Genomic DNA, 25000 nt, shown 5'->3' with positions numbered 1-25000 from the left:
ATCAGACCTGCACATCGTTCAGGAGGAGTTTTATCCCGTTCTTCCTGCAGAACTGCTTTAGATCGGTCGTATTCTTTGGACGTCTCATGTGTCTGGCTCTCTTCAAGTCATTCCACAGCATCTCTATTGGGTTGAGGTCTGGGCTCTGACTCCGCCCCTCCAAAAGGCGGATGTTGTTTTCCTGAACCCATTCTGTTGTGGACTTGCTCCGGTGTTTTGGGTCGTTGTCCTGCTGCATCACCCAACTTCTACACAGTTTCAGCTGACGCACAGACATTCTCACATTATCCTGAAGAACTGTCTGATATACTCGGGAATTCATCTTCCCTCAGTGATTGCAAGCTGGCCAGGCCCTGATGCAGCAGAGCAGGCCCAAATCATGATGTTTCCTCCACCGTACTTTACAGTTGGATTGATGTTTTCATGATGATATGCCGCGCCCTTTCTACGCCAGATGTAGTGCTGTGTGGTTCCTCCAAATAGTTCAATCTTAATTTCATCAGTCCACAAAACATTTTGCCCATACCGCTGTGGAGTGTCACTGTGCTCTTGTGCAAACTTCAGGCGTGCAGCAGTGTTCTTTTCAGTAAGCAGTGGCTTCCTTCGTGGTGTCCTGCTGTAGATACCCTGCTTGTTCAGTGTTTGACGTATTGTAGACTCATGAACAGAGATGTTAGCCGAAGATTTGAAGGCATCATTGGAACTGGCGGTCATTCGGGGTTGTTTTTTTACCTCACTGATGAGTCTTCGTTGTGCTCTTGGTGTCAGTTTGACTGGATGCCCACTTCTTGGTAGAGTAGCAACAGTCCCAAAGTGTCTCCATTTGTAGAATGTTTGCCTGACTGTAGACTGGTGAATTTCTAAAGTCTTTGAAATCACTTTGTGACCCTTGCCAGCTTTATGTAAATCAACAATTCTTGATCGCAGATCCTCTGAAAGCTCTTTTTGGCGAGGCATGGCTCACATAAGCGTGTGCTTCTTGTGCAGGGCAAACTCCAAACGTTTGAGGGGTTTTTATCAGTCAAAGTAGCTGTAGTGCACACCTCCAAACTCATTTTCTTAACCAGACTGCAGGTGTGCTGAAACCTGACTCCAATGAGCTTTTTTCAGGTCATTAACTCAAGGGTTCACATACTTTTTCCTTTTTTACTTTTTTTGAGGGATCAGAATGTATTTTGTGTTATTATTTTAGACACATTATATTAGTTAATACTCTTGACTTAGATGAAGATCAGATCACATTTTGTAACAAATTTATGCAGAAAACCATGAAATTCCAAAAGGTTCACATACTTTTTCTTGCCACTGTAAATATGAGGTAACACACAGGCCAAATTCCCTTAGTCATTCATAACAATGTTTAAGAGAGAGGAATATAGCTGTGATGTGCAGCAAACGGTTGTTGAGCTTCACACAATGGGAAGTGTCTATAAGAAAACAGCACAAGCATTGAAAATGCCCATTTCACCATCAGGGCAATAATGAAGAAGTTGTTTGATTATGAATCTCAAATTTGACTCTGATTCAGTTTGATTCTTAAGGAAATGATTCAGTGCTAAATGAATCTCAAATCTGATTTTGATTTGATTCAATTCTGTTAGAAATGATTGTGTGTTAAGACATGTCAGTTTGTTTGTTTTTTATTCTTTGGAAAATGATTCAGCACAAATAGGATGCCATTTGAAACTGTGTGTGTGTGTGTGTGTGTGTGTGTGTGTGTGTCAGGTTGGATGGGAAGCACGTGGTGTTCGGCAGTGTGAAGGAGGGGATGGAGGTGGTGAAGAAGATGGAGGCGTTCGGCTCTCGCTCTGGGAAAACCTCCAAGAGGATCATCGTCACCGATTGTGGAGAGCTCAAATAACACACACACACACACACACACACATCTCATCACAGTGAGCACATCTAACACACACACACACACACACACACGACATGACGAGGTCTCAGGTTGAGTTTGTGTTTACTAAAGACCACATCAGCATTGAGAACACGAGCCAAAGCCATGGGCCTCGTTCCAATACGGTTCATAACACACCCTCATTCACTTCCTCTTCCCATGCCCCTCCCCTCTGTCTCCTCCCCTCTGTCTCTGTAAAATTGAAAGTTTTTTTCCTAGTGACAGACCTGTTCACATTGGGTTTTATTCCTCCAAACAGAGCTAGCTAACATTTCAAGAACCTCTTTAAATAAAACTAGCTAGCTGACATTAAATAATATCTCCAAAAAAGTCTAGCTGGCTAATGCTAATGGAATAGTCATTAGATCGTTTGATTTGGGGATCGTCTTTATCGTCTCTGGCTAGTTTTGTTTGTGGATTTAAACAGTATGATTTAGGGACGAGAGTAATAAAGCAGATTAGCGTGGGATTAATTGACTGCAATAATGTAGCCTGTGGATCTGAGCCGAGTCTGGATTAAATAAGCCTGGATTAGTTCATTCTGGATCAGTGAAGTGGACCGGTCCAGAGTCTCCGTATTAATGTGAATGTTGTATATCTGTGTTTCCTGAAACCGATCCTCAGGGATGCCTTTGTTGTAGCTCCTCCCACACCTGTACCAGTGGGTGGAGCCCTGAGTGACACCTGACTGAGACACTGGTGTATATTCAAAAGAAAAGATTTGATTTCAGACAGCGTTACAGTGTAAATGAGGAGAACACCAGCTGTGTGTGTGTGTGTTGGTGTGTTTGAGGTAAATGTGCTGAATGTGGTGTTTACTCTGGTACTGATCCTGTTGGAGCTGGGCTTTAACTCAGAAATAAAATAAAATAAAATAAGCTAACACAACCTCCTGACCTTCACGTCTGTGCTTCTGTTTTTATTTTTCACAAATCTCATAAACCCGTATGTTATTCATAATACAACATAGAAAACATATCAAATGTTTAAACTGAGGAAATGCACCGTTTAAGGACAAAATAAGGTCATTTTGAATTCAATGGCCGAAACACGTCTCAAAAAAAAGTTGCAACAAAAGGCTGGAAAAGTACGTGTTCGTGAAAAGAAACGGCTGGAGGGTGATTGTGAACGGGTCAGTGAGATGATTGGGTATAAAAAGAGTCTTAGAGAGGCGGAGTCTTTCAGAAGTAAAGATGGGATGGAAGCAGATGTTGCTCTAAAACCTGTATATACCTTTCAGCATTGATGATGCCTTTCCAGATGTGCAAGCTGCCTGTTCCATAGGCATTAATGCACCTCCATACCATCAGAGACGCAGGCTTTTGTGTGTGTGTGTGAAGATACTTTGGGCAGGTGTTCACAGAAAATGTTATAATAACATTAACTCGGCTGTATATCCACAAAAACGACATGTTTAGGTGAAGCTCAGTGCTCCATTTCCTGGAGAAGTCATGTGAGATGTTTGGACTCAGCAGGTGATAGAGCGCCATCTGGTGTTAGTTCTCCGTGCACTTTGTTTATTGGAGGAGAAAGTGTTTATGAGGAATGATTTTACTCTAGCAGATGAGCAGTGACGGGATGAGAAGCTCAGATGATCAGATGTGTCTGAGATGAAGATGTTTACGGTTCCATCACTCCAGAGTCATGTCAGGTTCTTGATCTAGATGATGTTGAGGAGCTTGTGTTGTGTTGAGATGTCTGCATTGCTTGGTTTATGTGCTGGATGTGCGAGACGCTGCAGACTGACCTGAGCACGTGATGAGTGAATGTTTCTGTATGTTAGCTGTTGTGTGTTCAGGTTTGAGAGAGTCTTTACTCAGCATCTCACACACATCCTGCTCACAGCACCACTCCTGGGTCTAAATAAACGAGGGGAAGGAATAAAAACACAAGCAAACGTAAATGAAAGTCAGAAGAGTCTCATCCACACCCAGGTTCTGCTTTTCTCTCTGCAGCTTTCAGCAGACTCGAGTTCTATTTCAGTGTGTAAAGCGGAATCTGACAGGAAGTGTGTGTGGGTGTGTGTGTGGGTGTGTGTGTTGAACCTGTGGTGGTTGTCAGTGCTCTAATGCTAACAGTTTTAGGTTAGCAGGTCGAGAAACGTTTCATTAAGTTTCATCTGTGAGGTTCTCTGTTCATTCTTAGAACCTTTATAACATTTTTAAAACCTTCTGACAACATTTCTGCAACATTTGTAGGAACATTAAGTTATGTTTCTTTAACGTGGGTGGAACACTATCCTCGCTCGCACCCTGTGAGCATGGGACGTGAGAGGGAGCACAGAGAGGGTGCACTTATTTCAGATTTGGAGCAGTTATCAGAAGCTTACCCATTTCACCCTTTCTTGTAATTTATTATTAATTACTCAACTATTTTAACTACTATTGTCTATTTTAAAATTCCTTCTGACCTTTCTAATCTACTTTGTGTTTTAGGGTTTTTGTAGACGAGGAACAGGAGCAGCTCCAGCTCCGTCCTCCTCCCAGAGAAGCTCTCTGAGATCAGACTTAACGCTTGACACTTGATCAGTCTGATTCTCTCTGCTGTCTGTGGAATGAATTACAAATCAAAACACTATTTTATTTTCTCTAAACAGATACAAAAGAGGCGGAGCCAGTAGGATCTGTACGGTCTGGGGCGGGGCATATTTCTGGGCCACAATGAAATTGAACATTTAAACAAAAGCCTGAAAACCTGCAATAAAGAAATGAACGAGATCCTTACTTACCAATCTCTGATTTGTGGAAGATGTTTTTCAAATTGTTTATTACTGAGATTTCTAAAAAAAAAAAAATTATTGCAAAATGCACCTTTAAAGTGTAAAGACACCAGAGCTGTGATGATCTCTCTAATGTTCTATAAAAAAATAAAAATCATTCAGTTATACATATTATAATTAACATGTTCCTAGAGAAATAGAAATAACAGCCTGGCTGAAATGCATTAAAGTAAACTTTTAATTTGAGCCAAATTTATAAACCTGGTTAAGCTTGCTGTAAGTACAGCAGAAAAATCCTGCTTCCTCCTGTTCTCACTAATGTGAGTGTCCGATATCCCCTCTATTATATTCATCGTCCATCAACAGTTTGAATGAGACGAGGTTACTGACTCCTGCACTGTGTTCCAGCTCTCACTGGCTCTCAGTCTTTCTGAAGGTGTTACTGGGAGTCTTAGTCTTAGGAGGTTTAACGGCTGTGTCTGAGGTTCTTCGTGAGGATGTTGAGAACATCAGGTACTTGTTCTGGAATCAAGCAGACAGGTGCCTCCATCTCTGTACAGCTGACACTGCCATCTAGTGGTAGCTGCTTTTATTAGGCACAGGGGTGTGTGTGTGTGTGTGTGTGTGTGTGTGTGTGTGTGTGGATCGTGCAAGACAAACTGCAGAAAGAAAATCTCAAAATCCAAATGAACATCAACCTCAATGAATAATAATAATAATAATAATCACAGTGCTAAAGCGGTAGCTACATGTTGTATTGGTCTTACAGGTGAAAGTCAGAGCATCAGGTACAAATATTTATTCAGACAGTATTTACAGAAACTGATACACTGAAACACACACACACACACACACACACACACACACTGATACACACACAGTGATACTGATACACACTGATACACACACACACACAGTGATACTGATACACATTGATACACACACACACACACACAATGCTACACACTGATGCACACACTGACACTCTCACACACAGTGCTACACACTGACACACACACACACTGACACACACACACACAGTGCTACACACTGATGGACACACACACACGCACACACACATTGCTACACACTGATGCACACACTGACACACACACACACACAGTGCTACACACTGATACACACACACACACACACACACACAGTGCTACACACTGATGGACACACACACACGCACACACACATTGCTACACACCGATACACACACAGTGCTACACACTGATGCACACACTGACACACGCACACACACAGTGCTACACACCGATACACACACACACACACACACACACACACACAGTGCTACACACTGATGGACACACACACACACACAGTGCTACACACTGATACACACACTGACACACACACACTGTGCTACGCACTGATACACACACACAGTGCTACACACTGATGCACACACACACACAGTGCTACACTGATACACACACACACACAGTGCTACACACTGATGCACACAGACACACACAGTGCTACACACTGATACACACACTGACACACACACACAGTGCTACACACTGATGCACACAGACACACACACACAGTGCTACACACTGATACACACACTGACACACACACACACAGTGCTACACGCTGATACACACACACACAGTGCTACACATTGATGCACACACACACACAGTGCTACACACTGATACACACACACACACAGTGCTACACACTGATACACACACTGACACACACACAGTGCTACACACTGATGCACACACTGCTACACACCAATACACACACACACACACAGTGCTACACACTGATACACACACTGATACGCACACACACACACACACACTGGTAAACACACTGATGTACACACACTGATGTACACACACTCACACACACACACACACACTGATACACAGTTCTGTTTTTTAACCACAGGCCTGAAGCAGAAACCTGTAAGACTGGTTGTGCTTTGTGGCAGTCCACCCTGCATATAGGTTGTGTGTGTGTGTGTGTGTGTGTGTGTGTGTGTGTGTGTGTGCTATATGGGCGGGAAAGAGATTTGGGATGTTATTCTTGTATAATTTCTCCCACTCAGGTGTGTAATGAAGACTAGAGTGTGTGTAGATATAAATACACACACACACACACTGCAGATGAATGACTACATGTCCATAACTGAACTCAGACACAGCCACATCAGTAGAAAGTCTTTAAATAACTCGTATCCAGTCTCAATTCACGCTTAGAATAACCAGTTACATTCTTTAAGCCAAGGCCGGTCCTGATCAGTTTGGTGCCCTAGGCAAGATTTTACCTGGTGCCCCTCACAATTCCCCCACCGCTCAGTGCGTTTATACACTCATCCATACACTCATCCATACACTCATCCATACACTCATCCATACACTCATCCATACACTCATTCATACACTCATCCATACACTCATCCATACACTCATTCATACACTCATCCATACACTCATCCATACACTCATCCATACACTCATCCATACACTCATCCATACACTCATCCATACACTCATTCATACACTCATCCATACACTCATCCATACACTCATTCATACACTCATCCATACACTCATCCATACACTCATTCATACACTCATCCATACACTCATCCATACACTCATTCATACACTCATTCATACACTCATCCATACACTCACTTTTGTTGCCAGCGGTTTAGACATTAATGGCTGTGTGTTGAGTTATTTTGAGGCGACAGCAAATTTACACTGTTACACAAGCTGTACACTCACTACTTTACATTGTAGCAAAGTGTCATTTCTTCAGTGTTGTTACATGAAAAGATATAATCAAATATTTACAACAATGTGAGGGGTGCACTCACTTTTGTGAGATACTATATATATATATATATATATATATATATATATAAAAAATTAACTACTAATTACAAAAGGGGATGGAAAAAATAATGAAAAGCATTTTAATTTACTTTTACAAGCAGGACTAACATTGGCTAACTAGCCTAGCAAAGCTGTCAGTAATGTGTAGGCCTATGCCTGGTTTCTTGAGGCAGACAGAGGATGTTTATTCCCCAAACAACACCTGAATAGTCTTTCCAACATTCCCTAACATCCTCAGTGAAGTTAAGGTAAAAGTAACTGACATTAACTCTAGCTAGCTATTTCAGTTAGCAAATGTTATTAGTATCGTCCAGAGTAAGCTCTCTAGTAGTAACACTGATCCGACGGTAACTACTATACAATTAACTAAACTATCATATCACATTACCTCTACCTGTTCTTATCCTCCTTATCCTGTTTCTGTTCCTCGTCTCTTCTTCTTTTTCTTCCCTGGGCACCAGAGGGCTTTGGTCTTTTTGACATGTCTGAAGAAGGCTCTTGATGCTAATCTATAACCACAACCACTCCCATCATCTTCACTTCATCACTTCAGTTTCTCTGTGTGATCTTAAAGACACTTCGACATTACCATATTAACCATCCCACATATCTGCTTTCATTTCCACGTATGAATCAAACACATGTCCTTTTTACAACACTCTTTAAGCCACACCCACAGTTTAATTTAACAGGGTTTTTTGTTAGTTTTTTTTTACATTTTACGGCATTTCCCAGAGCTGTTATCCAGAGCGACTTACATTGAGCTCATTTATACTGAGCAGTTGAGGGTTAAGGGCCTTGCTCAAGGGCCCAACAGTAGCAGCTTGGCAGTGCTGGGGCTTGAACTCATGACCTTCTGATAATAAATAATCTCAACGACACACCCACATTCCAGTCAGAGGTCTTTAAACCACACCCATTTACTTCACTCTTTTTACTTCACTTATTTCCACATATAAACTGAGACTTGTTGACATTACTGCATATAGTCTGTAAGCCACGCCCACTCACTGCATGTCTGCAATACTCATACAGTATGTATCTAAGCCACACCCACTCGCGCTACTTTTATTTATATGTATAAACATATGGGCGCACGGTGGCTTAGTGGTTAGTACGTTCGCCTCACACCTCCGGGGTTCGATTCCCCCTGTGTGTGTGGAGTTTGCATGTGCTCCCCGTGCTGCGGGGGTTTCCTCCGGGTACTCCGGTTTCAAAGACATGCATGGTAGGTTGAAGTGTGTCTAAAGTGTCCGTAGTGTATGAATGGGTGTGTGAGTGTGTGTGATCGTGTCCTGTGATGGATTGGCACCCTGTCCAGGGTGCACCCCGCCTTGTGCCCGATGCTCCCTGGGATAGGCTCCAGGTTCCCCGTGACCCTGAAGAGGATAAGCGGTATAGAAGATGGATGAATGGATCTCAGTAATACAGTATGTTGATATTACTTTGTAGAATATTTAAGCCACACCCACTTACAGCAGCTCTAATTTACATATGGAAATCAAAGACACGCCCTCACAACGACACAGTTTTCCAGCAGCTTTATTTTATTAACTTTATATCGCGTGCGTTCAGAAAGACTACATCTGCATCGGGACCGTGTCACTAAACACCACCCCATCATCACTTTGTTCTTTTATTAACTCATTTATAACATTATTACTGCTTTTAGTGATAAATAAAATGCGGATGTCGTCGACGTCATAAACTCCTTGGACACACCCAGTGCGCGTGCGCGTGAGTGTGTGTGTGAGTGTGTGTGTGAGTGTGTGTGTGAGTGTGTGTGTGTAGGCAAATCAGAGGCACACACACTTCCTGCTTCAGCTTCATCACACTCACTGTAAGTCTTTCCATGTCTCATATTTAATAATACTTATTACACTGTGTGCTATTAATGCGGTTGATCCGGATAACTGGGTGTTTATCTCGGATTAACGCGCGCGCTTTTATCCCGAGATAAACAAACCGCTCTGATGATCAAAGTTGGGCGGTTCATTAATCCGGGAGGTGAAAGTGCTGTATTAATCATCTCCAGCCTGCAGGAACTGTGTGCGTTTGTGTGTGTATATATATATATATATATATATATATATATATATATATATATATATATATATATGTATTTATGCGTGTGTGTGTACAGTTTTGTTGTGTTTAGTTGTCCTGGTTTGGGTTTAATTTCCCGGAATTGTCTCGGGTTATGTAATGCTGTAATCTCGGGACACTGCCCGGGTTTGATGGCAGCCATTTTACACAAAAATCCTCCAAACAAAGCTACAGAGTCATAACTCACTATCTCATCCCATATCTCGTTTTTCGCGTTGTAATGTCTCACTTTAACGCCTCACTGCGATAACTCGTGATTATGCGGTGGTGACGCGTGAGTCTCCGGAGGAATCGGTTCCTTTTAAACGGCTCTTTTTAAGCAATCGATTCCTTAAGGATGAGTGAAGTTGAAGATTGATTTTGACCACATTTTCCTTCTTATGCTGTAGTTTTTAATTTCTGAAGCACTTGTTAACACAGTGTGCCTATATTCTGTGTAGGATATTGTTAATAATTCAATTTGATTGTTTTGTTTTTAAAAAAAATCTGATTGCATTATTAATCTGTCGGCTGTTAACGCACATAGTTATAAAAGATGTATGAAAGTGTTAAAATAAGTAACTAATAAAATATATGCTCCACAGTTCTTTGAACTCGGATACCATGAATCAAATTAAAGGTGCGATAGTCAATTTAATAACCTGTGAAACATACAGAACATGATATTTAAAAAAAGAATGGTTTAAGCCACGACTTAAGGACGAAAGTATTTTGCGGCTGAGAAAACCGTTTTAAATACTGACGTCTGGTCCAGGATGCTTGTTTGTATTTGGCTGTGCCTCCTGTTAGTCCCTTTATAGACGCTCTAATCTACAGGCTGTTGTAGATCCTGGGGGCGGAGCTTTGTGAACATAGACTCAAGGAGTTAAAAAAATTATTATTAAAATGTCTAACCCATTTACTTAACTGTTAAAGAGTTAATCTTGAAAAAAAAAATGGACTCATCTTATCTAATGCACCTTTAATTGAATGAATCAAAACTCATGTAGTTTGAATCAAATGAACTGAACGACTCATGACTTGGGGAAACTGATTCAGTCAATAAGTCTAAACTTAGGAAGTTTAAATCGAATTAACTTAACATGTCAGAATATGTATAAAAACTCTGAGAAAAAAAAGCTTAAATTTAACAAATGAAGAAATCTGGTGGATTAAATTTAACAAATTTATTGAATTAACTCACTTTGTGTTTGAATCAAAAGAATCAGTAGTGAGTCATCATTGTGTTGTGTTTCTGTTAGACTAAAACCAGTCGATCGGGTTAGACGAGTCGGTTCAGTTCTGCTAGGATTTACCACTGGAAGTCACTCACAAAAAAATCAAATTGTGCTTTAGAAGCACGAAATAAACACAGATTGACTTTAGATAAAAATTCACTTCTTTCTCACACACACACACACTGGAAGTTCTCTGAACTGAGTTTGTGACACTGCTGTATTGCAACAGCGTTAAGCATCCACGTTGTGTCATTTCTGCCAACGAGCTTGGTTACGTCCTGCGTCTTTCACAATGTTTGAAAAGGTTTTGACGGTTTTATAGGACGGGGGAGTGAATTTTAAAGGTGCAGTAAGCGTACTGATCCTGACTCCTAACTCCTGACTCGCCTAAAACAAACTCATTCAAATCAGTTTGGGCTGGATTTCAGGGTCGTCAAGGGTGGAGCTGAAATACATCACACACCACGCCACAATACAACACACACACACACACACACACAGGCTTGTTTATCAAACTGGATATGAATACATTTTAGTCCTAAATTGTTCATAGAAACGCATTTTCACAAGAAATGTGGTATTTGTGAAAATCCAGTTTGTTGGAAAAACATTCATATCCTGAGATTCACTCCTGAATTCGTGTAAATCTCCATATAAAGAGACGCGAGAGTCGTATAAACTGTTGCTGTGATTTTTGTTATACGCGTCACACCGTCACGTTTAAATCAGGTTTATTTCACTAACACACCAATTTCACCAGCATTCTGAGAAACTCAGTCGCTTGACGTTAACCACTTGAAGAAAGCGATTCCAAAACAAATCCACAAAAGACAAATTAGACTAGCTGTTCAATGAGGGCAAAAGTAATGGCACCCTATACAAGGTGGAAGAGTTAATGTGTGTGTGTGGGGGGGGGGGACAGCGCACTGCGCTGACCGAGCTATATTACTGGGTTACGTTACTGTAGGAGGCGCTCTGACATTGTTTAGTCGTTTCCAGCTCTCTGTGTGCTTTGCATTTCATGGAAGTTTGTCTGTGTGTGTGTGTGTGTGTGTGTGTGATGTAAAGCAGCCGTGCCATGAATGTGCTACGAGTGTGAAGAAAATCAGCCAAACGTCTGTAGATTTCTCGTTCCATTCGGCCTAGAATAAGTTTACACACAACTTTATTCGACGATTAATAACCGAGGCCCGCTGTGAGAAACTCAGCATCTGGATGAAAAGTTAAAAAAAATGTATGATGTTTACCATAAGAAGTCCATCATCATTAGGAGTATTTGTGAACTTCATTTGGCCATGTTACAAATACAAATACTGTTCTAGTCATTGTACATGAATAAGTTGCAGAAAAAATGGTTTCTCATTATCTTTAATTGCACTCGTTCATCTGTGGCGGTGGACGTGAAGTGGGCGTGGTGGATGCGCGGTGGGTGTGGCGGTGGACGCGCAGTGGGCGTGGTGGACGTGCAGTGGGCGTGGTAGTGGACGTGAAGTGGGCGTGGTGGAGCGCAGTGGGCGTGGCGGTGGACGCACAGTGGGCGTGGCGGACGCACAGTGGGCGTGGCGGTGTATGTGCAGTGTGGTGGTAGAGGCGTGGTATTCGTTCTGGAGCCACGGTGTGTGTACTGAACACTGCACGTTATATCGTGTTTATATCGCTCTAACACACACGAGTCAAGCCCTTTGTGTGAGTAATATTGAGAGATGTCTATGTATACACAGCGTGAGTGTGTGTTAGAGAGTGTTTCCCAATCCTGCACCTGTAACTCCCTGTGATCCTAACACACCTGAGTCAGCTCATGAACACACCCTGTGTGTAGCTGCAGACGAAACCCGAGGGCTGTAAAATGTGTTTCTCTGGGATCTGTTGTGTTCGCAGCAGTAGTAGTGGCTAATGAATAATAGATGCCACGCCCACTCACATCGTGTGTACCGAGCAGCGTCGACCACACCGTTCCTTTCTCTCCGCGTGTAACTAGCCCTCGATTGTGCGAGTGTTGATATCTTGTATAGCGTTATCTTGCTTTGTGTTTGTCGCTTTTCATTAATATACATTATTATGATTATTCATATAAATGCTTGCTCTTGTCATGAATATGAATCTTTTTTGTTTACTGTTGTAGTAGTGAAGGGTAAATGTCAGACTAGACTAGCTTGTTGTTTATTGCGTGTTGTTGTAATTACATAGCAACACAAACTGGATCGGTGTTAGTCATTCGCAGTACGTAACCGTGACGTAACCGTGACGTAACCGTGACGAGAGTTTTCCATGCGCTTGGTTTAAACTGTTTCATCCCACACACCATATCATTAGCACTGACTTTTTGAATCTGTGTTGCCGAAGTGGGCGTGGCTTCGTACATTTTCAGAGGGTAGCATAAAGACTGTTTTTGGTGAAACATGCAGGCAGTAATAATTGTGACCAGCCTAATGCCAATCTCTCTCTCTCTCTCTCTCTCTCTGTCAGAGTTTGCCATAATGAGTTACCCCGGATACCCCGGTTACCCACCTCAAGGAGGTGGTTATCCACCCCAACAGCAGCAGGGGGGATATCCTGGGTATCCCCCTCAGGCTGGGGGTTTCCCAGCAGGGGGTGGTTACCCACCCCAGCAGCAGCAGCAGGGGGGATATCCAGGGTTCCCCACTCAGGGAGGTGGTTACCCTGGATTCCCTCAAAACCAGCCCGGAGGTTACCCCGGCATGCCCCAAGGTAAGTGGCAGGCAATGTTCAGGATGATGCATCAATTTCTCCCTCTCTCCTTTCGCCGAGCCCCACATGAATTTATGGAGATACTAGAGATCCAGATCCTTTCTGCCTCTGGATGGAGCTCAAATCTTCTCTAATTCCAGACTGCTGGGACTACGGCTGCTCCTAAGGCCATACAGACTTCATATAAATCCATAATGAACTTTTTCACACTATCTATTGTTACCCAGATGAGGATGGGTTCCCTTCTGAGTCGGGTTCCTCTCAAGGTTTCTTCCTCTTTAAACATCTTAGGGAGTTTTTCCTTGCCACCGTCACCACTCAGTGGCTTGCTCAGTTGGGATAAATTCACACCTTTAATATCTGTATACCATGTTGATATTTCTGTAAAGCTGCTTTGAGACAATGTCTATTGTAAAAAGCGCTATACAAATAAAATTGAATTGAATTGAATCAATTGTGGCCTAAATAGTGTGGAGTTCTGATGCCTTTTCCTCTTTAGGGATGATAATGTTGACCTTTGTGTTGTTTCAGGTGGATGGGGGGGTCAGCCTGGGTTTGGAGCTGTAAGTACCTTTCATCAGACTTGTATATTTAATCCCAAACGCACATGATGTAGCTGTATGACGTGCACTATGAAGGTCTAATACCTGTGTGTGTGGTGTACAGCCAGGAGGAGGGATGCCGCAAGGGTATCCTGGAGGTCCGATGCCGGGACAACAACCCATGCCAAGTTACCCTGGAGGTGCTCCTGCCCCAAACCCCTCATTTCCCGGCATGCCTGGCTTTGGAGGACCCGGAGTTCCAGCTGGACCCGGAGTTCCAGCTGGACCTGTAGGACCCGCAGGACCTGTGGCACCTGGAGCACCTGCCTTTAACGTAAGAGCAGAAATCATCCTGGCTTCTGATTGGCCAGAGATGAGACGTAGTCCCAACGTCCTGTCCGAAAACACACGGTCATAAACCCATTACATTAAACCCCACCAGATCAGATCTCAGACTCTTTGCCCAGTTCACTCGTCTCTTCATCGTCCTGTCATCTCGTCCCAGCGTCTCGTTCACACCCTTACTTCTTATAGTCTACGCCCTGCCGTAACACAAGCATGCTGTTTTTCAAGAATGTTCAGGATTAAGTGAATGAGGCGTGTCCGTTTCTCACACTGCTGTGACATCACGCTCTCGGCAGCTGAATACTGTCCACTTCCCCGTGATGAAACGTCGGATGAGATGATCAGAGACAAACTCCGAATGTTAAACGGTCTCATGTTAGACGCTGTGTAGAGTCTAGGAGCCGTATGTATTGTGCTGCGCTGATGAGATTAGCAGCGAGCGTTCTTGTGTACTGCGTTGATATATACACGTATGTTGACTTTTTGTTTTTGTGTGTATATTTTTTGCAGCGTGGTTTTCGTGGCACCATAAAGGACGCCGCCGGTGCTGACCCTCTCCGAGATGTTGAGGTTCTTCGCAAAGCCATGAAGGGCTTTGGTGAGACACTGTCACGCTTTATTATTGTCTGGTTTATCCACGCTCTCAGAGGAAATGATTCTACAGCAGTGGGTTTCCCATTCATGCTAGAAACCTCAACCATCCCAAGAGCTCTGCAGGAACGCACTAAATGTCTGACTCGTGTTACCGAGAAACCGCAGAGAAGCGTAAACTCCTCTGTCCTGAAGATGTGGGAAAACTTTCAGAAAAGCTACAGCTTTACCTCTGACTGTTACACAGCGCTGACACTGGAGACTCCTTCCCTACATGTTGAATAAACTTCTCCTTACCCTGGAGAAAACATCACCATGTCGACAATTTTTAAAAATCTGTTCATGTGGCACGACCGCCGTACACGTCCCTGTGAACGAGCTGTTACTATAGAAACGATACCGTGTCAGAACAAGCTGTTATTTGCTGTTATAGAAAATGAATCACCTTTATTTATTTATTTATTTATTTAATAATTTGTGTATGTTTAGAAATGAATCGTAGCTAAACGTGGAGGTAGTGTTAGCTAGACTCCTCAGCATGAATCGCATTCCTGTATTTTTGTGTGTTTGTTTGTTTGTGTAGTAGGTTGTTGACTTGTTTGTTGTTGTTTTGTAGGCACTGATGAGAACGCCATCATCGAGTTACTAGGGAATCGCTCCAGTAAGCAGCGTGTGCCGCTGGTTAAGGCTTACAAGACCACTTACGGGAAGGTGAGACGGGAAACTTCTGAAACGTCTGACTGAAACTTCAGATCTAGACGTGGTTCTCTCTGTGTTCTTCTCTCATGCTGCAGTTGAGCAGGTGCAAGGCACAGTCAGGTTCTTCTCACTTCAGAAGCCACTCCAGCATTACCGTGTATCGAATTTATAGCTCCAGATACGGCTGAAAGCCAGGACAGCCTGATAGAGCAGTGTGTGTGTGTGTGTGTGTGTGTGTGTGTGTGTGTGGCAGAGTTTGACCATTCCATCAGATTAAACACACTCACTTATTACTGAATACATAATGATAATAATAATAATAATAATAATAATAATAATAAATGTCTCCATTTCAACAAACTCAAATATACCTGAAGTCTGTAGTATCTATCTTGCACTAGCTGTCTAAATGGATGACTCCGCCTCCAGCTTGACCACATGGGCAGGGCATATGATTAGAAACATTGGTACAGTGGGTAGCGTAGCGTTCCTCACAGCTCCAGGATCCCAGGTGTCTGATTTACTTTTCTTGTCTCTGTCTGTTTTTCTTCAGGATCTGTTCAGCGATATAAAGTCGGAGATATCAGGGAACTTTGAGAATCTCGTGTTGGCCATGTTGCAGAGTCCTTGCCAGTTCGACGCCGCCGAGCTCCACCACGCCATAGCGGTGAGTATGCCTGAGTGGAGCAGGAAAGCTCATCTAGGAGCTGTGTCGAGATCACATGTTTGAGCTAGCAGTTTATATAGCTCTATGTCCTTTTTACTGGATTTTCAGCGCGAGAGATTGGACTGTGAGTTGTGTTTTTTTGTAGCAGTAATGATGGGAGTGTGTTAGAGCTCCACCTTTAAAGCTGATGTGATTTTAGTCGTACAAAAGGGCTTCCAGTGACTCACTCATAGTCGGGTTAGTGTTTCTGTGGTGTTTTCAGTTTAGAGGACTGTAGCGATGGATGTTAGCGTGTTACGGATGGATGTTACATATGGATGTTAGTGTTACAGACGGATGTTACATATGGATGCTAGTGTTACAGACGGATGCTAAAGATGGATGCTAGTGTTACAGACGGATGTTACAGACGGATATTAGTGTTACAGACGGATGCTAGTGTTACAGATGGATGCTAGTGTTACAGACGGATGCTAGTGTTACAGACATATGCTAGTGTTACATATGGATGCTAGTGTTACAGACGGATGTTACAGACGGATGCTAATGTTACAGATGGATGCTAGTGTTACAGACGGATGTTACATATGGATGCTAGTGTTACAGACGGATGCTAAAGATGGATGCTAGTGTTACAGACGGATGTTAGTGTTACAGAAGGATGCTGGTGTTACAGAAGGATGCTAGTGTTACAGACGGATGTTACAGACGGATGTTAGTGTTACAGAAGGATGCTAGTGTTACAGACGGATGTTACAGATGGATGCTAGTGTTACAGACGGATGCTAAAGATGGATGCTAGTGTTACAGACGGATGCTAGTGTTACAGACGGATGTTACATATGGATGCTAGTGTTACAGACGGATGTTAGCGTTACAGAAGGATGCTAGTGTTACAGACGGATGTTAGTGTTACAGACGGATGTTAGTGTTACAGACGGATGCTAGTGTTACAGACGGATGCTAGTGTTACAGACGGATGTTACAGACGGATATTAATGTTACAGACGGATGTTACAAACAGATGCTAGTGTTACAGACGGATGTTACAGACGGATGTTAGTGTTACAGATGGATGCTAGTGTTACAGAAGGATGCTAGTGTTACAGACGGATGTTAAAGATGGATGTTAGTGTTACAGACAGATGTTAGTGTTACAGATGGATGTTAGTGTTACAGACAGATGTTAGTGTTACAGATGGATGTTAGTGTTACAGACGGATGTTAAAGATGGATGCTAGTGTTACAGACGGATGTTAGTGTTACAGACGGATGTTAAAGATGGATGCTAGTGTTACAGACGGATGTTAGTGTTACAGACAGATGTTAGTATTACAGAAGGATGCTAGTGTTACAGACGGATGTTACAGACGGATGCTAGTGTTACAGATGGATGTTACAGACGGATGTTAGTATTACAGACAGATGTTACAGACGGTTGTTGGTGTTACATGTTACAGACGGATGTTAGTATTACAGATGGATGTTACAGACGGATGTTGGTGTTACATGTTACAGATGGATGTTGGTGTTACATGTTACAGACGGATGTTGGTGTTACATATTACAGACGGATGTTAGTATTACAGACGGATGTTACAGACGGATGTTAGTGTTACAGACGGATGTTAGTATTACAGACGGATTTTAGTGTTACATGTTACAGACGGATGTTAGTATTACAGACGGATGTTAGTATTACAGACAGATGTTAGTGTTACATGTTACAGACGGATGTTGGTGTTACATGTTACAGACGGATGTTACAGACGGATGCTAGTGTTACAGACGGATATTAATGTTACAGACGGATGCTAGTGTTACAGACGGATATTAATGTTACAGACGGATGCTAGTGTTACAGACGGATGTTAGTGTTACAGACGGATGTTACTGACGTATGTTAGTGTTTCAGATGGATGTTACAGACGGATGTTAGTGTTACAGATGGATGTTACAGACGGATGTTAGTGTTACAGAAGGATGCTAGTGTTACAGAAGGATGCTAGTGTTACAGAAGGATGCTAGTGTTACAGACGGATGCTAGTGTTACAGACGGATATTAATGTTACAGACGGATGCTAGTGTTACAGACGGATATTAATGTTACAGACGGATGCTAGTGTTACAGACGGATGTTAGTGTTACAGACGGATGTTACAGACGGATGTTAGTGTTACAGATGGATGTTACTGACGTATGTTAGTGTTACAGATGGATGTTACAGACGGATGTTAGTGTTACAGATGGATGTTACAAACGGATGTTAGTGTTACAGAAGGATGCTAGTGTTACAGAAGGATGCTAGTGTTACAGACGGATGTTAGAGTTACAGACGGATGCTAGTGTTACAGACGGATGTTACAGACGGATGTTAGTGTTACAGACAGATAGTGTTACAGACGGATGTTAAAGATGGATGCTAGTGTTACAGACGGATGTTACAGAAGGATGTTAGTGTTACAGACGGATGTTACAGACAGATGTTAGTGTTACAGACAGATGTTAGTGTTACAGACGGATGTTAAAGATGGATGTCAGTGTTACAGACGGATGTTACAGACGGATGTTAGTGTAACGGATGGGCGTGTTAGGGATGGACGTGGCCGTGTTACGGATGGGACTTTTGAAAATGTGTTTTTTCTTTACATAATTTTTGAATTGCAGAGTGATCCAAAGCCCTCCCATGTGTGACAGCAGTTCTTTAATGTTGTGTGTGTGTGTGTGTGTGTGTGTGTGTGTGTGTGTGTGTGTGTGTACAGGGTGTAGGGACAGATGAACCATGTCTGATTGAGATTCTTTCATCTCGCTCTAACGCCGAGATTCAAGAGATCAACCGTATTTATAAAGCAGGTGAGTGTACACTTCCACACGCGCCCGTGTACTCACGTCTCACGTTGATGAAGTGAACCTGTAATAAAGGTCTGTGTGACTGAATTGTCAAATCTTTTTGTAATAGTTTAGGAGATTGTGTATCTAACAGTTAATGGAAGCTAATGACCTCCAGTTTAGTGTCATAGCTCCAGTACAAAGCTAAAGACATCAGGCATGTGTCTGGCTATACAACTGAAATATCATTGGTGTGTGTGTGTGTGTGTGTGTGTGTGTGTGTGTGGAGATAATAAAGAGTGTGTTCTCTTAGTGTGTGTGTGTGTGTGGAGATAATAAAGAGTGTGTATTCTTCAGAATACGGTAAAACTCTGGAGGACCGCATCATCCATGACACCTCAGGTCACTTCCGCAGGCTGCTGGTTTCTCTCTGCCAGGTGAGACTCGTTTATCACTTACACTGGGATTGATTAATATTCACAGATATAGTGAAGGGAAGTGCATGATGGGTAATGTGGTTTCTGTATGTCTTGGTGTTTTAGGGGAACCGTGATGAGAGGGAGACCGTGGACGTTGCTATGGCCAAGCAGGACGCTCAGGTGAGACACAACCTCACGGCATTGATTCATTTTCTATAACAGCAGCTCTGACAGCAGTGCAGCTACATCCATTTACATTCATGCACTCGTTCTAATACCTTATCGTTTCTATAGTAACAGCTCATTCACATGGACGTGTGTGTGTGTGTGTGTGTGTGTGTGTGTGTGTATTTTAGGCACTCTACTCTGCAGGAGAGAAGAAACTCGGGACGGACGAGTCTCAGTTTAATGCTATTCTGTGTGCACGCAGCAAACCACACCTGCGACAGGGTACACACTACACTACACAGTACTACACAACAGTACACTACACTACACAGTACTACACAACAGTACACTACACAACAGTACACTACACTACACAGTACTACACAACAGTACACTACACAGTACTACACAACAGTACACTACACTACACAGTACTACACTACACAGTACTACACAACAGTACACTACACTACACAGTATTACACAACAGTACACTACACTACACAGTACTACACAACAGTACACTACACTACACACTACTACACAACAGTACACTACACAGTACTACACAACAGTACACTACACTACACAGTACTACACTACACAGTACTACACAACAGTACACTACACTACACAGTATTACACAACAGTACACTACACTACACAGTACTACACTACACAGTACTACACAACAGTACACTACACTACACAGTATTACACAACAGTACACTACACTACACAGTACTACACAACAGTACACTACACTACACACTACTACACAACAGTACACTACACAGTACTACACAACAGTACACTACACTACACAGTACTACACTACACAGTACTACACAACAGTACACTACACTACACAGTACTACACAACAGTACACTACACTACACAGTACTACACTACACAGTATTACACAACAGTACACTACACTACACAGTACTACACAACAGTACACTACACTACACAGTACTACACAACAGTACACTACACTACACAGTACTACACAACAGTACACTACACTACACACTACTACACAACAGTACACTACACAGTACTACACAACAGTACACTACACTACACAGTACTACACAACAGTACACTACACTACACAGTACTACACAACAGTACACTACACACTACTACACAACAGTACACTACACAGTACTACACAACAGTACACTACACTACACAGTACTACACAACAGTACACTACACACTACTACACAACAGTACACTACACAGTACTACACAACAGTACACTACACTACACAGTACTACACAACAGTACACTACACACTACTACACAACAGTACACTACACAGTACTACACAACAGTACACTACACTACACAGTACTACACTATACTATACAGCACTACACAGCTCTACACTACACAACTCCACTACACAGCTCTACACTACACTACACAGCACTACACTACACAGCACTACACAGCTATACACTACACTACACAGCACTACACAGCTCTACACTACACTACACAGCTCTACACTACACTACACAGCACTACACTACACAGCTCTACACTACACTACACAGCACTACACAGCTCTACACTACACTACACAGCTCTACACTACACTACACAGCACTACACTACACAACTCCACTACACAGCTCTACACTACACTACACAGCTCTACACTACACAGCACTACACTACACTACACAGCTCTACACTACACAGCTCTACACTACACTACACTACACAGCTCTACACTACACTACACAGCACTACACTACACTACACAGTACTACACTACACTACACAGCTCTACACTACACTACACAGCACTACACAGCTCTACACTACACTACACAGCACTACACTACACTACACAGTACTACACTACACTACACAGCTCTACACTACACTACACAGCACTACACAGCTCTACACTACACTACACAGCACTACACAGCTCTACACTACACTACACAGCACTACACTACACTACACAGTACTACACTACACTACACAGCTCTACACTACACTACACAGCACTACACAGCTCTACACTACACAGCACTACACTACACTACACAGTACTACACTACACTACACTACACAGCTCTACACTACACTACACAGCACTACACAGCTCTACACTACACTACACAGCACTACACCGCACAGCACTACACAACACAACACTACACAGTACTACACTACACCACACAGCACTACACAGCTCTACACTACACTACACAGCACTACACAGCTCTACACTACACTACACAGCACTACACTACACTACACTACACAGAACTACACAGCACTACACCGCACAGCACTACACAACACTACACTACACAGCACTACACAACACTACACAGTACTACACTACATCACACAGCACTACACATCACTACACAACACTACACTACAGCATGCAATAAAGTAATACACATGTTACACAACACTGCACAATAATATGCACAACGTGATATGAATATTTATTTCATGCTGATAATTGTTGTGTGTGTGTGCGTGTGTGTAGTGTTTCATGAGTACCAGCAGATGTGTGGCAAGGACATAGAGAAGAGCATCTGCAGTGAGATGCACGGAGATCTGGAGCATGGCATGGTGTCAGTGGGTGTGTCCATCATTTCCATATTCAAATATAACTGATTAGCAATTCAAATGATTTGTTCCACATTTTTGTGTGTGTCTGATGGGTGCAGCAGGGTGTGTTTGTCACATGACTGTGCTGGTGTTTTATTTGTTTCCTCTGTGTGTGTGTGTGTGTGTGTGTGTGTGTGTGTTAGTGAAGTGTATCAAGAACACACCTGGCTTCTTCGCTGAGAGACTCCACAAGGCTATGAAGGTAGAGAACATGTTCTCGACAGTTTATTGCATTTCTGTCTCTCTTCTCGCCAAAATGTTGACCTCTGAGCCACAACCTCTCCACAAGTTCTCCACAAGTTCTCCACAAGTTCTCCACAAGTTCTCCACAACCTCTCCACAACCTCTCCACAACCTCTCCACAAGTTCTCCACAAGTTCTCCACAAGTTCTCCACAACCTCTCCACAAGTTCTCCACAACCTCTCCACAACCTCTCCACAAGTTCTCCACAACTTCTCCAGTTTTCCATTTATGATGTGGTAAAGAGCTACTGATCCAGTCACTGAACCAACACCATCATACCCCACCAAGAATCCTCAAAGTTCTCCACATTGTTGCATCACGGTTCTTTGGTGAGAGTTGTTGGTAAAATCATCCTGAAGGTTCAGCTCCATAGTTCCTGCCACTTTTATTCTGAATCAGAATTTCCTGTTCATTGAGTGGACATTCTAGGAGCCCGGCTTGGTGTCCCTGTAGGGTACAGAGCCTAGCTTCTTCCCAGTGGTGTTAGGTGTCCTTCTGGGTCATGAGGAACATGCAGGTGCTGTTTAAAATAAGGATAAGCCATTGTTCCCACTGGGGCAGCTCCTGAACAGCAAAGAATTCAGAATGGTTCTGGAACACTCGAACCTGGACACAGGTCCACCATCAGCCAGGACCTGAAGGATGTGGCTTGTTCTTACCAGAAAGAGGTTTCGGTAAAGTCAGATATGGTGCCAGAATTCCCTTCCAGTCATCCTTGTTCCATCTCCTGCTCTTTGGCAGTCCGTTTGTGAACGTATCTTGGTAGGCGTTGTCTTCATGTTTGTTAGTAGGGACTGCAGCAAGCACCGCGGTTCCTCACCATCCTTCAGCCAGGTTTTCATTAAGTCCTGAACAGCTCTGGTGAGGAGAGTTCTGGGAGACCGGCGTGATCAGGAGCAGCAGATCTGTGACTTGGAGGCTGGGTCAGGGAACTCTGGGATTGTGGAGAGGTTTAGTGATGAAAGTTTTTAGCTGATGATCAGAAGGACGTGAATTCAGATCACTGTGGACTGTTTTTCTGTCTGTCTTACCGTCTATCTTTGTGTCCGTCTTTCCAACTTTTTCTCTGTCCCCCCCTCCCTCTGTCTTTCTCTCTATCTGTCTTTCTCTCCATCTGTCTTTCTCTCCATCTGTCTTTCTCTCCATCTGTCTTTGTCATTCTGTCTGTCTCTTTCCATCTGTTTTTCTTTCATTTGTCTTTATTCCATTTGTCTGTCATTCTATACGTTTTGTCTGTCTTTGTCTTTCCACCTATCTGTTTCTCTCTCTGTCTGTATGTCTCACTTTCTGTCTGTCTGTAGGGGGCGGGCACTAAGGATCGTACTCTGATCCGGATCATGGTGAGCCGCTCTGAGGTGGACATGTTGGACATTAGACAGGAATATGTGCGCAACTACGGCAAATCCCTTTACAACGACATCTCAGTGAGTACACACACACACACACAGACACACACACAGACATAAACACACAGACACACAAATACTGATTTTAAGTGTGTGGACTATTAATGTGTGTGTTTCTTTGCAGAGCGACACATCTGGTGACTACAAGAAGCTGCTGCTGAAGCTGTGTGGAGGAAGTGATTAAGAGGACACACACCGACACACACCGACACACACCAACACACACCGTTATACTCACACTGGTGCTCCTCCCGCCTGCCGTGTGTGTGTGTGATCTGCATTAGTGTGTGTGTGTGTGTGTTAAAACCTGTGGCAGATTTCTACACAGAGTTTATATTGCATTTATATTAGCTTATAGCCGTGTGAGTTACACAGGAAGTACAATCATTATGGCCTTATAGAGTGTGCATGTGCCTTTATAAACATTTATAAACATATATAACACATCATTTTATACATCTGTGTCTGTCTGTGTGTGTAGTACTATCATCACAATAAAGTCTGATGTATGAACACCACTGTGTACATTCATTACTGAACTTTCACTGCATTTATACCTGTCTGTCTGCCTGCCTGTCTGTCTAGCCCTCCATCTGTCTGTCTGCCTGCCTGTCTGTCTATCCCTCCATCTGTCTGTCTGTCTCTATTTCCATGTGTCTTTTTTCTCTGTGTCTCTGTCTTCTCTGTCTGTCTTTCTCAGTGTCTTTCTTTGCACTTGTCTTTCTGTCTCCATCTGATTTCCCCCCATCTGTCTCTCTGCCCTTCATTCTTTCCATCTGTCTTTACTTCTGTCTGTCTCTCCATCGGCCTGTCTGTCCGTTTGTCTCCTTATATACAGTCCTGTGCAGAAGATACATCGGTGTATTTCTTGTGACCTTTTTGCCTTTAAAGCCA

The 25000-nt window shown here is 42.9% G+C and overlaps 2 protein-coding genes across 2 annotated transcripts in view; both read left to right on the top strand.

The window, feature by feature from the left end:
- ppifb (peptidylprolyl isomerase Fb) overlaps positions 1–2796 on the top strand; it is a 13927-nt gene extending 11131 nt beyond the window's left edge. The window contains exon 6 of the mRNA XM_053639713.1: positions 1726–2796. Within this exon, the coding sequence (XP_053495688.1) occupies positions 1726–1861 (136 nt within the window). The 3' untranslated portion in view covers positions 1862–2796. The remainder of the gene's footprint in view (positions 1–1725) is intronic.
- A 6462-nt stretch (positions 2797–9258) lies between these two features.
- On the top strand, positions 9259–24621 carry LOC128616854 (annexin A4). Its single transcript, XM_053639698.1, has 15 exons — positions 9259–9347; positions 13297–13539; positions 14071–14102; positions 14206–14415; positions 14937–15024; positions 15634–15728; positions 16270–16383; positions 19146–19236; positions 19570–19649; positions 19755–19811; positions 19988–20081; positions 22332–22427; positions 22600–22658; positions 24002–24124; positions 24231–24621. Exons 2-15 carry the CDS (start codon positions 13308–13310, stop codon positions 24288–24290), a joined length of 1431 nt encoding a protein of 476 aa, XP_053495673.1. The 5' UTR covers positions 9259–9347; positions 13297–13307; the 3' UTR covers positions 24291–24621.
- Positions 24622–25000: the final 379 nt, after the last annotated feature.

Source organism: Ictalurus furcatus, chromosome 13 (assembly GCF_023375685.1).
Source record: "Ictalurus furcatus strain D&B chromosome 13, Billie_1.0, whole genome shotgun sequence".
Lineage (NCBI taxonomy): Eukaryota > Metazoa > Chordata > Actinopteri > Siluriformes > Ictaluridae > Ictalurus > Ictalurus furcatus.
This window is presented reverse-complemented; position numbering and strand designations above follow the sequence as displayed.

Coding starts and splice junctions, on each gene's coding strand:
- LOC128616854 (XM_053639698.1), top strand. CDS start 13,308: ATGAGTTACCCCGGATACCCCGGTTACCCACCTCAAGGAGGTGGTTAT. Junction 14,103..14,205: donor GTCAGCCTGGGTTTGGAGCT/GTAAGTACCTTT, acceptor TGTGGTGTACAG/CCAGGAGGAGGGATGCCGCA. Junction 24,125..24,230: donor CCCTTTACAACGACATCTCA/GTGAGTACACAC, acceptor GTTTCTTTGCAG/AGCGACACATCTGGTGACTA.